The sequence below is a fragment of the Bos indicus x Bos taurus genome, chromosome 16 (assembly GCF_003369695.1).
Source record: "Bos indicus x Bos taurus breed Angus x Brahman F1 hybrid chromosome 16, Bos_hybrid_MaternalHap_v2.0, whole genome shotgun sequence".
Taxonomy (NCBI): domain Eukaryota; kingdom Metazoa; phylum Chordata; class Mammalia; order Artiodactyla; family Bovidae; genus Bos; species Bos indicus x Bos taurus.
The window spans coordinates 44,345,169-44,361,362 of NC_040091.1; the positions used below are offsets into that span (position 1 = coordinate 44,345,169).

Genomic DNA, 16,194 nt, shown 5'->3' on the forward strand with positions numbered 1-16,194 from the left:
AATTCAGGTGAAAGACGTGACACATTTCACGTCTGAGAAGGAGGATGCAGTACTGTAATTGTGTTTTTGTGCTTTGAAGAGTCATCTTTGCCCTGTTCCTTTTATTAAACAAATGTGATACAGTGACAAAATTAAATACCCCTTTCCCTCCTTTCTTTGCAATGAGGAAGTCTGCCCTTTATTTCAAAATTCAACTTGCAGAAATGGATTGTACTTGATAACTTGCCACGCATCCATAAAAACTGTAAAATACAAGAGGCAGTGTTGCTGGAGTAGCTGTTCTCATTTCCTGGCAGTCATTACATGCTTCCATACAAAAACATTTTTCTCTTAACTATCCTTTCTGAGCTCAAAAATGGGTTTCCCTCCAGCCCCTGGTATTCAATTATCACCTCGGGAAATGCACAGATATAACTGATGATCCCTTTAAAATGTCCTGCAGCTGCCACTCTCCCCCATCCCTCATCTTTTGTCCCGTTCCCGTCATTGAATGTTATGTTGCCAACGTGTATTTTATAGGGTGACCCTGATGGGCGTCACTTTGATACTGTGCAGGGATAATAAGATTGCACACACAATGAAAGGCCAATAAATAGAAAAATGTTTACGAGATGGAGAATGGCGGTTTTAACAGTTTTATGGCTTTCTTTTTTTCCCCCTCACTCTTCTCTCTCTCCCTTTGCTGGCAGAATTGTGGTTTTGTTACAGGAACTAGACAACATTAAGAAGGGTGATGCGGTGATAGAACCAATGGCAGTGAAATCCCACTTGCCCTGTTGCTGAACTCCAATAAAATAAATTCAGGAAATAATGAAGTATTCGGCTTGTGGGAAAGAAAACTGATTTCAGTGAATGAATTCTTGAGGTTTTACAGAGAAAACGAGATTCCTGGTATTGACATTATTATATTTAAAATGTTAACAAACAGTAAAACCAAAAATAAAGTGCCCCCCCAGTGGGCAGTTTTGTGGGGGTCTGTGTTAAGTGAAGACCCATCACGTGGCCGCATTAGGCCTACCTGGCTTTTGTGCCAGGGGCTGGTGTGGGGCCCACACATGGCCGGGAGCCCTTCCGTTCAGTCTGGAGTTTAGACCAATTGGTGATGGTCTTGATCTGTGTCTTCAAATCAGTTATTTCCAGATCTGTTATTTTTTGTTACTGTTTTTTGTTAAGTGGTAGTACCTTCTGCCTCGTGCTCAGTTATAGCTTTTAAAAAAAGATATAGATAGCTTTAAAAAAAAATAACTACATTAAAAAATTACTTATTTGGGACTTCCTGGTGGTCCAGTGGCTAAGATTCCATGCTCCCAATGCCGGGGGCTTGGGTTCTATCCCTGGTTGGGGAACTATATCCCACATGCCTCAACTAAGACAGGGTGCAGCCAAATAAGTAAATACATTAAATGTTATTTATGTAAATAGATACATTAAAAATTATTTATGTATTTTTTGGCTGTGTTGGGTCTTCCTTGCTGCTTCAGGGCTTTCTGCGGCAAGCAGGGGCTATTCTCTGCTTCTCTTATTGCAAGCGCAGGCTCTAGGGCACTCAGGCTTCAGTAGTTGCAGCACGAAGCCTCAGTAGTTGTCCTACGGCATGTGGGATCTTCTTGGACAGGGGATCAAACTCATGTCCCCTGCTTTGGCAGGAAGATTCTTTACCACTGAGCCACCAGGGAAGTCTAATAGATAGATTTTTCTAATGGAGCTGCTTGGAGAGGAGCAGCCACAGTGTGGAGGTTCAGGGGGTCCATCCAGGAGCCGTGAGTCATGTCTGTGGTTTTGAGTGCCATTGGAGGTGGTTACTGCTTTACTTAGATGCTTCTAGCTGGAGCTGGTTCACTGCTTTACTTAGACACTTTAGCCGAAGCTCGTTTTGAAAGATGTTTTGTTACATGTGCAGAAGGGCCCCAACCTGGTCTAAACTCAGACTTCCTCCCGGAGGAAGAGACCAAGGACTTTAGGATGAAGTGGCATGCGACGACCCCTTGCTTGGCACATGTCAAGCACATGTGCCTAGAGCTTGAAGTGGCCAAGGGCTTCTGAGCAGGAGCCACTGGGTGGCCCAGGTGTGGCGAGCAGGTCTGGAAGGGTACTCATGCCCGTGGCCTCCATCCTGTCTTGTCCCTGGACAAGACTTCCAAGAACTGGAGTCTATTCTTGGAATGTGTGGGAAGGCAATACTTCTCTGGGCTTGTGCACACGTGCCTGCCATGTGAGTCTCTGATCTTGGTCCCCCAAGAATCGCTTCAGGCAGAAGCAGTTTTGTAATTCATGCATGCTGGGGTAGGAAGGCTGGCTGCCCGTTGTGCTCAGGATGCATAGTGCTCCTCTGTGCTCTTGAGCCACCACTACCCAGGGTCCAGTTAGTGGGTTTAAGATCCTATTGAACTGAGCTCTTTAGATAAAAAAGATAACCCAAATTCAAGCCTCAGGCTTCAAAAAAAGATTACTTCCCCTTAGTTCATAGCAGACTGATTCAGAGCATAAGACCCTGGAGTGAGACCCCCAGGGCTGCCGACTGAAGCTGTGACCAGTTTCCCTGTGGCTTGTCATCTTATTTATAAAGCACGGATGATGACGATGTTAGGGTACTGTGATGACTAAACATACGAAGGTATGAAAAGTGCCTGTTTATAGTGCCTAACCATCGTTATTGTATATTCAACAGCCCAGTAAAAGGGTGGTGAGTTAGTTTGTGGATAAAGCCACTGGTGAGGAAGTGAGGGCACTGGATTCCTAGGTCCGCCCTCCTGCCAGCTGTCATGCCTACCCGAGAGCAGCCGATTGCAAGCAACTTCGCAGGTTCGAGGATTCTGTCTTCATTGGACCGTGGGAAATGAAAAGCAAGAACACTGTAGTCAGTTCATGTTAACACTACGTATCAAATTAAGGAACTCTAGTTTAGAGATTGTCTATCTTATTATACCTTCTAGAAAAGATAAAATGTCATTTCTTTTGTGAAATAATGTTGAGATCAGGTAGTTATTTTTAACAACCTTACCTGGCAAAATAAAATGTTAGCAATCTTGCATCCATTTCTCAAAAGCTGGCAGTGTTGCTTCCATTTCTCTGAAGTTGTATGCTTTTAGTGTTCACTTCAGGTAAATTTTAGTTCTCAGAAAATACTCATTCCGTCAGGTGTTTTTTGAACACTCACTATGTTTGAGATGGTGCCCTGGACTCTGGGGTGGGCCTTCAGATGGGGTGGACATGGACTTGGCAGCTGGACAGGCTCGTTCGTGGCTGCAGCCCAAGGGAGAGCCCACGAGTACAGGACAGAGAAGTGGGACGACATCTGTGATGGCTGGAGCCCCGAGTGGTGAGGAGGGCTCGGACAGACATCAAGAGAACAGAGTAGTGAGGGCTTGCGGGGCTGCGTCCTGCCCCGTGAAGGAGCACTGAGGAGCAGGGAGCTGGCCGCCACGCTCAGTGCAAGCCAGAGCGCACACTGTCTTCTGGGGACAGAGGGAAGGCCTGGAGGAGGCGGCGGAGCAGCCGGGCGGTTCCCTGCAGGCCTTGAGGCTCCTTTGGTGATTTGGAGGCGGAGGTTGACAAGACGAGGGCTGTGCTTTGAGAGGACTGGCCTGGTCTCTGTGTGGGAGGGGACAGGCCAGCTCAGGACCTCAGATCTGAACATCCAAGGGAAGGTGTGGGACCAGAGGTGGGATCAAAGCTGGCCACTTGAGCAACTGAAGCAGCGTAGAGCTTAGGAAATCTCATTATGGTTTTGAGTTTAAAATAAACCTTGGCCTGTCCCCTTTCCCTCACAGTGTTCAAATGTAGTGGTGGTAATTGTTTTAAAAAGAAAGAAAAAAAGATTTTTCCTCCCCTTCACCCTACACAGTTGGGGTTTACAACATGGGCAGTGAGAGTGCCTGGTTCAGGAGTGTCTCCGAGCGTCTGCGTGGCCTCATCATCATAACCGGTTAAACCTAGGGGACTTGCACAGGCTTCTAGAGTCTTCCCTTTCCTCCCTTCCCTTTGTCTCCAGGAGAGGAGCTACAACGTGGACAGTGGGAGGCGGTAGGGGTATGGAGGATCGGGAGCCTGCCCCCGGGCGCAGGTCTTCCTCGGTGTGGCTATGCGGTCAGGTGGCTGTGGTTCTGCTGCACCTTCGAGCCTGTCATCTTCCTCCTGAATGTACCCCGAGACCACAGAGGCGGAAATAACCATCAGCAGGAGAGCAGGCTGACAATGTCGGGGCTCCTTCGGGGGCGAGGGGATCTGGTTGGTTAACAAAAGAAGAAACCAGGACAGCATTGCTTTAATTACCAGACTCACTGCTGGAAGACAGGCAGTTGCCTGCTGGAGAGAGACTGCTGAGAGCAGCTTCCCCCTGCACTCAGTGATGGTCCGACCCCATGCCCGGCTCTCACCTCAGCTGTTCTGTCGTCAGGTCCAGTCCTGGGGTCCTCAGGGAGCAAGAGAAGAGTGATCTGCATGGGAGTCTGTGCCCGGAAGTTCTGACTTGTTTCACTACCCTCGAATCAATCCGTCATTTTTGCCAAGAAACAGTGCAGCTGTAATTCACAGGCAGAGGTGGCCGTGGAAATCAAAGGAGTTAGAGCAGCTCTTCCCAGAGGACGCGTCCCAGGCAGGCTCCCTGGCCCCGGCTCCAGTGGCCTCCCTGTCGCTTCCTGGGGCCCTGGCCTGGGGACCGAAGCATAGAAGCAGCTCTGCGCTGTGTGTGTCTCCTTTTCCTCCTCGCCGCCCTGGGGTTGGGGCCTTGTTTCATCACCACTCACTGCTTCCTGGACCTTCTTGCAAAAACACCTTTTCTTTTTTTTTTTTTTCCTTTTAAGCTTTATATCTCTGTTCTGTCCAAAAAGTAAGTGGTAAATTTCTTCACCCTTTTTACCTGGGCCACCAAAGAAGGAGCCAGACCATGACTGAAGGGTATTCTCCAAACAGAAATTTTAGCCAAGTAACCCCGCTCTGCTTCTCACTGTCCATTGGCATGTTGACTTGAGGCCTTCTGTAGTGATCACTTAGCTGCACTCTCTCTGTGTACTCAAGTTAAAATACTTAGCATCCGAGCAGTTACTAATAGGTCTTAGAGAAAGAAGAGAACTTCTTCTAAATGTTTACTCTCTGACCCCTGCAATGGGGTGTGTCAGTGGCATGTGAAGGCCATTTCGTGGCCCCTGTCCCACCACGCAGACTGTGGGCCTGGAGGGCCTGTAAAATGACCTCAGAAAGAGGCTGTATTTTAATGCCCTTCTCACGAGCAGCTTCCAGGCCTGCTTCCCCACCTCATCTCTTCTGCTCCCCCTACTTCTTAGTAGGCAGTGTTAAAACTTCGGTAAAGAGGAAATTCCTTTCCACTCACAGCAGAAGGGCATTTGTGGGTGGCTCTACTGGGCACCCAAAATCACTGCAGATGGTGATTGCAGCCATGAAATTAAAAGATGCTTACTCCTTGGAAGGAAAGTTATGACCAACCTAGATATCATATTCAAAAGCAGAGACATTACTTTGCCAACAAAGGTCCGCTAGTCAAGCCTACGGTTTTACCAGTGGTCATGTATGGATGTGAGAGTTAGACTGTGAAGAAAGCTGAGTGCGGAAGAATTGATGCTTTTGAACTGTGGTGTTGGAGAAGACTCTTGAGAGTCCCCTGGACTGCAAGGAGATCCAACCAGTCCATCCTAAAGGAGATCAGTCCTGGGTGTTCATTGGAAGGACTGATGCTGAGGCTGAAACTCCAATACTTTGGCCACGTCATGTGAAAAGTTGACTCATTGGAAAAGACTCTGATGCTGGGAGGGATTGGGGGCAGGAGGAGAAGGGGACGACAGAGGATGAGATGGCTGGATGGCATCACCGACTCAATGCACATGAGTTTGGGTGAACTCCGGGAGTTGGTGATGGACAGGGGGGCCTGGCATGCTGCGATTCATGCAGTCGCAAAGAGTCGGACACGACTGAGCGACTGAACTGACTGACTGACTACTGGGCACCTTCTGGGGCTGGTACTGGGTTCTCGGTAGTGTGCAGGGACCTGGGTTAGATTACTTCTTGTCTCCTGCACCTACCCTGCCCCTCTGTGCATGTACAGAAAGGAGGACGCTGGTTTTCCAAGGCCCTCTTAACACAGCGTAACAGAAGACCAGTGATCAGTGTTGTTTCTTTCTGCTGGTTCACGGAACCATGTTATGAGAGTGGAAGAGAAGGAGCACTGTCTACCCTGAGCTGAGCGCAGGGTATGCTGTGTGTCCAGGGTTATTTATAAAAGACCGAGGCCTTCCTTGGCTTGTAAAGAGAGAACCTGATTGTAGATGGCAACCCTGGATTCTGAGCCAGGGTCCCTGGACCTCTTCTCCCACCACCTTGGGGTGTTGAGACTGTGTAGATGGTTGTAGCAGTAATAATTTTGTTATAATCACAACTAATTGGACTCAATCTGGGGTGTGCCCTTAAGCTTCAGTAATGGGGTGAAAAATAGCTGACTGCCTTTTTCAGCCTGCGCACCGGCCTCCCAGAGGGCCTGTGTCTGAGGAGTTAGTGGCGGGCTGAGTGGGGAGAGACCCCGGGGCTGGGGAGCGTGCTCCTTGACGGTCTTGGAGACAGACATCCCCCCTGAGAAGGAACCTTTGATACTGGCAGTGCCTGCAGCACCTTCCTCTTAAGCATTCTGTCTATACTCCTGCTTCCCCAAGGTCCCTTACAGAGAACACACGTAGCTCATCTTACTTTAGAAAAGAGATTATCCTTTTATTGTGCAGGACAGGTTACAGGCTCTCCTGCCCTAGCAGTGCAGGATGATTCAGCAGTGGCTGAATGAGGGAAAGGAAAGAGCAGCTGGGTTCACGGGCAGTGTTTCAGCTTACCAACCACCTGCAGGTAAACTGACCTGGTCAGGTGGTCTCCAGCAGCAGGATTGTCAGCTCCCACTCCAGCCCATGGCCCCCATCCAGTGACGTCCATTCGGGCCCTGGAACAGGTCTCCTGGCTCATTGTGCCCCTGCCACCCACCCACCCTCAGATAAAGCATTGCTTCCCTGAAGTGGGATCATACCCGAGAAGCTCCCTGTGAGAGGTGAGCAGACAGATGCCACTGAGCAATCCCAGCCCTGCACTTCAGTTGGTTGCCCAGGGCAACGCAGGGAGGGGAGCCTGCCCTGATGGTTTTTTGCCCAGAGGAGTGGGGAGCCAATAGGATGTGGGGAGAGCACAGAAGTGGAGCCATGATTCCTCCTCATGATTCCCAGTGGCCAAACCTGGATTATAGGCATGCCTGTGACTGAGCCTCTGTCTGCCCGACTCATTTCTATGTCTTGGTTTCTCTCTGTCCCCTAGGCCCCCGATCCACCCAGAGTGCTGCCCTGAGCAGCTTATTTCTCCCCTTCTCTTCTGTGCCTGGCACTCCCCTGCCCCCTGTTTTTCTTTTGGTGGAAAGTCAGAAAGACCTAATACAGCTAGTTTTCCTATCCCCCAGAGAAGAGCTGCTGTATGGGAACCTGGCTCAGGGAGGAAAGTGAGTCCTTAATCTAGGGCCACATGTCTCATTGCCATTGGCTTTCTGCATCTGACCTGTAGGATACCCCCCACCCCACCCCTGCAGCAACAGAAAAGGCAGGGGAGTTGGAGAGGGCAAGAGAATCTGCTAAAAATATAGACCCGGGCCATGAACACTCCTCCTGCAAGAGCTGCAGCCATGATGGAACCCCTGAAGATGACTTCACCCCTTCTGCTTCTTTGCCCAGGCACTAAACCGCTGCCCCGAGATGAGAGGCATGTTGACTGTAAGGCCTTGTTGTGAGATGAGCGGAGAGCACTGGGGACAAATGATCATTACAGGCCATTCATGTCGACAACATTTGTGCCTCTGTGTTTGCTTGCAAGCACAAGCAGGAGCTAATTTGCAAGGCTGCCTTTGTGGAGCTGCCTTTTGATCAATGATTGCCTGTGTTAATGTTTCAGTAAGCTATTGATTTCTGCAACAGCTTTTGTTCCCTGAATTTATGTGCAGTGGGTCTCCACAGCACACGCTATGCATGTTTGAGTAAAGTTCAATTGACTTCATTCCTGGGGAGGCCTTGAGCTGCTTCATTCCCTGTTTGTAGAACCAGAGCTTTCCCCGGCATCCTCTTTTGTTTGTGCTCAAGACCTAGCCACCCATGCAGTCACCAGTATGCTGCTTCTAATCCTCCTAGATTTGCTCCATTCCAATGTTTAATCCCTTCCTAGACATTACAGTGGATGAGAGGCAGCTAATAAAACCTGGTCTGGAATTTTTTTTTTTCCCAGTCAACTTGCTGATGTATTACTGGTGTGTATACCATATGGATCATAAAAATGTACTCAGAGGGCACAGGTCCAGTGAGTTTTGACAACTGTACACATCCATGTAATAACACCATAGTCAGTTTGTAGGACAGCCTCATCACCCAGGTCTCCTCAGGTCCTTTTACAGGCAGTGGCCCACGCCCCACGCACCAGACGCAGACAGACACTCGTCCTGTCTGGGCCCTCCTGTGCGGGCTGCTGCCACTCAGCGTGATATCTGAAACGTGCCTGCTTGTTGTAGCTGTCCGTTGTTTTACCTTTTTACCGCCACGTAGTATTCTCATGAGTGGGTGTACCGGAATATGTTTGTCCGTTCTCCCATTAAGGCACTTTTTGGGGCTTGGAAGAGTGAAGTTTTTATGAATGTCTGTGTAAAAGTCTTAGTGTGCACACGTATTTGTATTCCTTTGGGGTAAACACCTAGGAGTGAAATTAGTTGCTAGGCTGTGTGGTCCATGTTCAGCTTTCTTTGTGTTGTGTATTAGTCGCTCAGTCATGTCCGACTCTTTGTGACCCCATGGACTAGCCCGCCAGGCTCCTCTGTCCATGGGATTCTCCAGGCAAGAATACTGGAGTGGATTGCCATGCCTTTCTCCAGGGGATCTTCCTGACCCAGGGATTGAACCCGGGTCTCTTGCATTGGAGGCAGATTCTTCACCGTCTGAGCCACCAGGGAAGCCCATTTGGCTTTCTAAGAACTGCCAAAAGAGTTCTGCAAAGTGATTTGACCATTTTACATGTCCATAGTGGTATATGAGATTTCTTGTCACTCCCCTGTCTTCCCTGAATTTGGAAATTGATATTCTTTGGTTCTACTACCGCAGTCCATTTTGATCTTTGATACTCAGAGGATGGCATCTGTCCCGGGCTCCTTGTTTAAGAGCTATTACTTAAGGTTGACATAAGTTGACACTTATTTTAATGTTAAGTGTGTGTGTCCCGATCACGTACTCGAGGAGGACCAGTGCAGGCTTCAGGTTGTGAACCTGGGCTTTTCCTGAGTCTTTTCTGTCCAGCATCTGATGTTGGGCCTGAACTCTGGCTTCTGTTTGAATCTGCAGGTTATACCATTTCTTAATACCATTTGAAACTCTTTCATGTTTGAGGAACAGAGATGATCCCTTGTATCCATGAATTGCAGACCAGGACTGCCCAGAACCGTCAGGGTGGCTTGTTCACAGCCTACAGGTCAGACCGAGGTGTGGCAGAGACCTGGTGGTCGTGCCTCCCTTTCAGGTTTCTCTCCCATTTCTATTTTGTTTCGCCTCTTGCAGCTTGCCATTTCCCCTCACATCTCAGCCCTGTCCCGGGGCCCCTGAAACAACTTCCACTGAAGGTAGAGGTGGGAGGAACAGGAATCCTTTGGGTTTCTCATTCTTCTTTCCAGCCCTGGGACTGGGCTATGATTTACTGCACCAGCTGCCCTTCTGAACTGACGAGGCACCTGCAGCTCTGACAGTGTTTGAAGGGTGACAGTGACCTGCCTTGGCTTCTGGTCTGTTTCCTCCTAGGAAAACTGGAACCAGGTCACTGGTGTCAGCACAGATCTCTTAATCACAGTGGATTTATGAGTTTGTGCCCTCCAGCCAGCCAACAGCAAAAGATCAGTATAGATAAATGACTGGCTAAGTCAGGAAGGTAGGAAGTAAGAGGCAGGAGCCAGGTGTCTCAGGTCGGGACCTCAGAGGCTCAGGACGCTCCCCTCACTATGGGGACATTGGAGGCTGTGTTTGTAGACTAACTTCTACTGACATGTAGAAGGCAAACAAGGAAGAAATTCAAGGGCAGTTGCTACATTGTCCTGTGTTGTTCAGGTACCGCTGTGTGGAACTGGAAAGAGGATGGGGAGTGGCTTACTTGCTCCTGGGGGTGTTTTCAGAGAAACCTCTTGTGACTGGGCATCCATTGGTCACGGATGTGTCACGTGGTACCTGCATTGCTTCGTCTTTTTCGGTCTCCTCAGCATTGGTCTTTCCAGCTAGATCTCAGGTCACTGGTGGACAGTCTTTGCTTCTCCTTTTTGGCTCCTGCATTCACAGAGTGGAGAGCTTTCCATGAGGCAGAGTGGGCCTTGGCCAAGTAGCTCCAACCCTTAGATGTGGGGACCCTCCCACGTTCAGAACACACCCCAAGATATGGTACTGACTTTGCAGAGTAGTGATGTAATTAGAGAAGATCAGTGTGATCGAGGCTCTCTGACTGTTTTAACTATTTTTAAATTCTAAGTAGAGACACTTTTTCTTAAAGCAAAGACCCCCAAGATACTGGTCTTTTGTTAGCCAGCGTTAGTGGAACATGCCATTGCTGCCCCCAGCCCCTGTGTGTGTGTGTGTGTGCACACGTGTGTGTACGAGTATGTGTGCGCGCATGTGTATTCTGTACATGTGTGTAGGTGTGTACATATTGTGTGTACGTGCATGTGTATACGTGTGTGTGTGAACTTATGGTGGAGCCCCTTGAGGCTGGGAGGGCCACAAGTGCCCTTTATTAAAAAGTTGCATTTGGACTCATTTCTCCTGGCTTTTTTTTTAAAAGCTGTCTTGGCTCCATTTCTTCAGGGCCTTCCATGAAAAGAGGAGCTCCTTTGGCCTTACACACCGACCTCGGGACGTGTGGTGTCTCCTCTCTACCCAGCACCAGTGTGTGCTGCATCCACTCTTCAGTCTTTTTGCCAGGCCTCAGCTTCGCCGTCAGCACCCTGTGCTGGCTCGTCCGGGGTGGGCATTGGGCCTGGCCAGGGGCTGTATAGCACTTTTCCTGGGCTTGGGCTCTGTTCTTCCCAACCTCCCTCCTGGCCCCAGTTCCTGCCACCTCAGTTGTTAGCTTCAGTTGTTTCTGGAATGGTCTCCCTGGCTGGGCATTTCCATGTTTCCCCATGTGGATTCACTGACTTGCTGTTCACAGATGTTCCCTGTGTGCACTCATGCATATACATACACACACCTGGAGGACAGGCGTTCTCCTTTCTGTCAAAGGTTTATTGATGCACTTCCAGTGCTTAGAACTGCTCATAGTAGGCACCCAGCAGATACTTGTTGTGAATAAATGTTCTTGATGTCTAGAAGTTACGCTCTGACGGGCTGGCAGACAGGCCCCACTGGCCCATTGCACAGGCAGCTCCACAGGTGTGTCTCAAGTGAGCCCAGGCATCCAGGGCAGCTGTGATAAAGCCAGCCTCTGCTCCAAGGCTGTGCATCTGCCTCATAGCCAACCCTTCTCTCCTGCAGGGAGAACTGATCACCTTCTATTACTACTGGAAGAAAACCCCAGAAGCAGCCAGCTCCCGGGCCCACCGCAGGCACCGCAGGCAGGCCGTGTTCCGGAGGATCAAGACCCGCACTGCGTCCACGCCCGTCAACACGCCCTCCAGACCCCCATCCAGTGAATTCTGTAAGTGGGGGCTTTGCACACGCCACAAGCTTCCATGTCCCAGCTCTGGGTGGACCTGCTCTCACAGCCGTCCTTGGCAGAGCTTGTGTTGGAGCCAGGGCAGTGGTATATGTGCGTGCATGTGTGTGTGTTGCAAAGCCTGATCTAAGAGTTTTACAAACTACTTGTGCATATAGATTTTTCTGAAACTTAATATTATCTGTAAGTCTTGGCCTTGGCCTTGGCCTGAGACGGTTTTTGACTTTGGAGGACGATCTCCCTTAGCGATCTCCCTTAGCACTTGTGGTCGCAATATGATCAGTTTAACATTTTCTTCTTCCTCCTACTTTTCTGAGATCCTTCTCTTGGTCCCATTGTGATCTGCAGTCTTATACAAAAGTGAAGCCCACACCTTCTTAACCTTTGAAAACTAGATTCATGGCTTGTGATCCTGTCTTGGCCCAGGGCACTCAGCCTGAGGGTCACAAACGGGAAACAGAGGCCAGAAGGGCACTGAGCCTTGATGTAGAGGAAACCCCTCAGAAAGTCAGATCCACCATCTGTGGGCATCAGTGCCAGCTTCTCCAGGATTGAGGTGTGACAGCAGACCACCAGAATGACAGAGCAGATTGTTGGGTACCATCCCTCATACACGAGTTCTTCATTCTGACGACTGGCTCTGAGAAACTCAGAGTGGTCCTTTGTGAACACTGCCCCAGCCAGCCTGCTGGGCCACTCCGACTGTTGGCCCAGAGCCTGGGGCAGGTCAGAGGTAACGGGGGGTCCAGTCTTGGCCCAGCATGATGGTGTCTCCCCCACCCCTTCGTGTGCCCATGATGCCCAGTGGACCTGAGTTCAGCCAGTGAGGATGACTTCGACAGTGAGGACAGTGAGCAGGAGCTGAAGGGCTACGCCTGCCGCCACTGCTTCACCACCAGTAAGTGGGGCCAGTGGGAGGGGGGCCTTCGCTGGAGCAGCCAGGCTCGGGCACTTCCCGGTTCTGAATGTCTGGGGAATCAAATTGGAGACTTGACATCTGCATTGTCTTAAGGGTTACTTAGAAAGTGGAAGACTTTACTGTTAGCAGTCAGGCTGGAGTGCTGACCAGGGGCTGGGACAGACTTGCTCAGGGTCAGGGCGGAGGCGCCTATGTTTCCGGGGAGCCTGCTGCCACCTCTTCCTGTCAGTTCATCCTGAGATGAGGTGGGGTGGTGGACAGTCCTGAGATCATTTCCTTCTAGGAAGAAGCAGGGCGGCAGCACCCGAGCTGTTGAGTGACAGGTATCGGCCAAGGCCAGGGCCACGTGGTCCTCGTGGTACCAGGGTCAGCCAAGCCCACTGAAGGGCCTCCCTGCTTGGATGTCTGTAGCCCCGGACGTTGGTGTCTGAGGTTGGCAGCCACACCGCCTCCCCTCCCTCCTGCAGCCTCCAAGGACTGGCACCACGGGGGCCGGGAGAACATCCTGCTGTGCACAGACTGCCGCATCCACTTCAAGAAGTACGGCGAGCTGCCCCCCATCGAGAAGCCCGTGGACCCCCCACCCTTTATGTTCAAGCCCGTCAAAGAGGAGGACGATGGGCTCAGCGGGAAGCATAGCATGAGGACGCGGCGGAGTCGTGGCTCGGTGAGTCTCTGGCCAGGCAGCCTGCGCGCGTCTCCCGCCAGGAGGAGGCTGGGAATGTTTCATTTCGGGCAGAGAAACAGACACTGGAGGGGACGTGCCCGGCCTGTGGGGAAGAGCCCTTGGTTCTCTCCTCCCTCACATCTCCTCAGGGAGCTGGTGGACCAGCATGAATCGCTGTACCCCCATCCCTTCTGAGCCCCGTGGCCTTGCAGAAATGCCCTCAAGGCCTGGGGGTTTTAGGAGCCGAGCTGCATTATTTGACAGCTCATCTGGTTGGGTCACTTCCCATCCTATCACATGAAATTGGCCGGTATGCGTGTGTGTTTGGTGGGAGGAGCAGGCAGTTCCGTGGAGCAGACAGAAGAGGGGGAGTGACTTAAAGCCGAGCTCAGGTGTAACATCACTTGGGCCAACCTCTGCCCCTCAGACAGCCCTGCCCATTCCAGCTTATGTCATTGAGGACAGTCCCTGGAGGAGATGAGAGCTTCGAGTTTAAGCTGAGAATAGCTCTTTTCCATGTAAACTCACCCATTCACCCCTTCCTTGCTTTGTTCCATGTTGACTCCTATGCAGTGAGGGACAGCCAGGGGTGCCTGTGGTTTGCCAGGGGCTGGGATTTGACCTACTCTGGAGGCTCCTGCCTGGGAACTGGGCCCAGGTGGCCCTTGTGGGGACCGGGGTCGAGTCTCACCAGCCTCCGGTTGGGGTGGGCAGATGTCTACACTGCGCAGCGGTCGGAAGAAGCAGCCAGCCAGCCCTGATGGTCGTGCCTCGCCCATCAATGAAGACATCCGCTCCAGCGGCCGGAACTCTCCCAGCGCGGCCAGCACCTCCAGCAACGACAGTAAAGCAGAGACGGTGAAGAAGTCAGCCAAGGTGAGCTGCCGGGAGGGCAGGTGGTAGGGGCTGCTGGAGTCTGCACTCAGCTCCCCCGAGTCTCTTGGTCATTCATGGGACCTCGCAGGCACCAGCAAGGCCTTGCCTGGGGTTGCAGACGGGGGCCTAGAAAAAGGGGTCCACGTAATTCCCAGCACAGACCTATGGGGGCCACCTCTGCCTTAAGTTTCCTGTCCGCAGATACTTGTTCCTTCCTGGCCCCACTGGCCCCTTCCAGAGCTTTCTTGTTTCTGGGGGTGGAGCATGGTGTAGGGGGAGTCCAGGTGTCAGCAAGTGGTTGTCATTCCCTGAGGCTGCTGGGCCATCCTCCCTTGGCCTGAGGCTTCTCGTGGGCCTTCCCTCTGCAGAAGGTGAAGGAGGAAGCCACATCCCCTCTTAAGAGCACCAAGCGCCAGCGGGAGAAGGGGACCTCGGATACAGAAGAGGCCGACAGGACCAGCTCCAAGAAGACAAAAACCCAGGTTAGGCTTGAGGCTGAACCACATTGACTGCCTCCAGCAGCTCTTGTCCCTTGAGAAGCCCCCTGGGCGGTGGCCGTGTCTTGCCTCCCCGGGAGGGGCCTGGAGCACCTCCAAGACTGGCCGAGTCAGGGCAGGACCTGTGGTCCCTGCTTGCTGCCTCCTCAGCCAGACCTCGCTGTGTGGTGGGGAGGGGGCATCCAGCTTCCCTAGACCTTCCATCCTCCTTCTCTGGCCCAGGAGATCAGCCGGCCCAACTCGCCATCTGAAGGCGAGGGGGAGAGCTCGGACAGCCGCAGCGTCAACGATGAGGGCAGCAGTGACCCCAAAGACATTGACCAGGACAATCGCAGCACGTCCCCCAGCATCCCCAGCCCCCAGGACAACGAAAGTGACTCGGACTCCTCGGCCCAGCAGACGACGCAGCCCTCTGCCCTGCAGGCTCCTGGAGGGGCTACTCCAGCTCCCTCCTCTGCCCTGCCAGGGACTGCCCAGTTGCCCACCCAGGGGCCCACACCTGCCCCCGCGGGCCCCTCACAGGGCTCCCCCTCGGCCTCCCAGCCCCCCACCCAGCCGCAAGCCCCCTCAGCTGCTGCTCCCCATGCCCACATCCAGCAGGCGCCCGCTCTCCACCCACAGCGGCTGGCCTCACCGCACCCCCCGCTGCAGCCACTGACGGGCCCAGCTGGCCAGACCACCGGCCCACCCCACACCCAGCCCCCTCTGCACAGTCAGGGCCCGCCCGGCCCTCATGGCCTCCAGGCTGGGTCCCTACTGCAGCACCCGGGGCCCCCACAGCCCTTTGGCCTCCCTCCCCAGGTGTCCCAGGCAGCAGCCCACCCTCACACCTCCCTGCAGCCCCCTGCCCCTCAGTCGGCCTTGCAGCCTCAGCAGCCCCCGCGGGAGCAGCCCCTGCCCCCAGCACCTCTGGCCATGCCCCACATCAAGCCCCCGCCCACCACGCCCATCCCCCAGCTGCCAGCGCCCCAGGCCCACAAGCACCCCCCTCACCTCTCGGGGCCCTCTCCTTTCTCCATGAATGCCAACCTCCCACCCCCTCCTGCTCTGAAGCCCCTGAGCTCCCTGTCCACTCACCACCCGCCCTCAGCCCACCCCCCGCCCCTGCAGCTCATGCCACAGAGCCAGCCACTGCCCTCGTCCCCTGCACAGCCCCCTGTGCTGACTCAGAGCCAGGGCCTGCCCCCTGCTGCTACCTCCCACCCCGCCACGGGCCTCCACCAGGTGCCCCCTCAGCCCCCGTTTGCACAACACCCCTTTGTCCCTGGGGGCCCCCCTCCCATCACCCCTCCGACTTGCCCCTCCACCTCTACTCCTCCGGCGGGATCTGGCCCCTCGGCCCAGCCACCCTGCTCTGCTGCTGTTTCTTCGGGAGGCAGCGTACCTGGGGGGGCAACCTGCCCACTCCCCACCGTCCAGATCAAGGAAGAGGCTCTGGACGATGCTGAGGAGCCCGAGAGCCCCCCTCCCCCACCTCGGAGCCCGTCCCCTGAGCCCACTGTGGTGGACACCCCCAGCCACGCCAGCCAGTCTGCCAG

General features: G+C 52.9%; 1 protein-coding gene across 1 annotated transcript in view; it reads left to right on the forward strand.

Moving 5' to 3' along the window:
- Positions 1-16,194, forward strand: part of RERE (arginine-glutamic acid dipeptide repeats) — a 303,344-nt gene that overhangs the window by 280,641 nt on the left and 6,509 nt on the right. Inside the window, 6 exon segments of the mRNA XM_027564998.1 lie at positions 11,517-11,679; positions 12,503-12,595; positions 13,084-13,283; positions 13,998-14,159; positions 14,528-14,641; positions 14,879-16,194. Coding sequence (XP_027420799.1) covers positions 11,517-11,679; positions 12,503-12,595; positions 13,084-13,283; positions 13,998-14,159; positions 14,528-14,641; positions 14,879-16,194 — 2,048 coding nt within the window.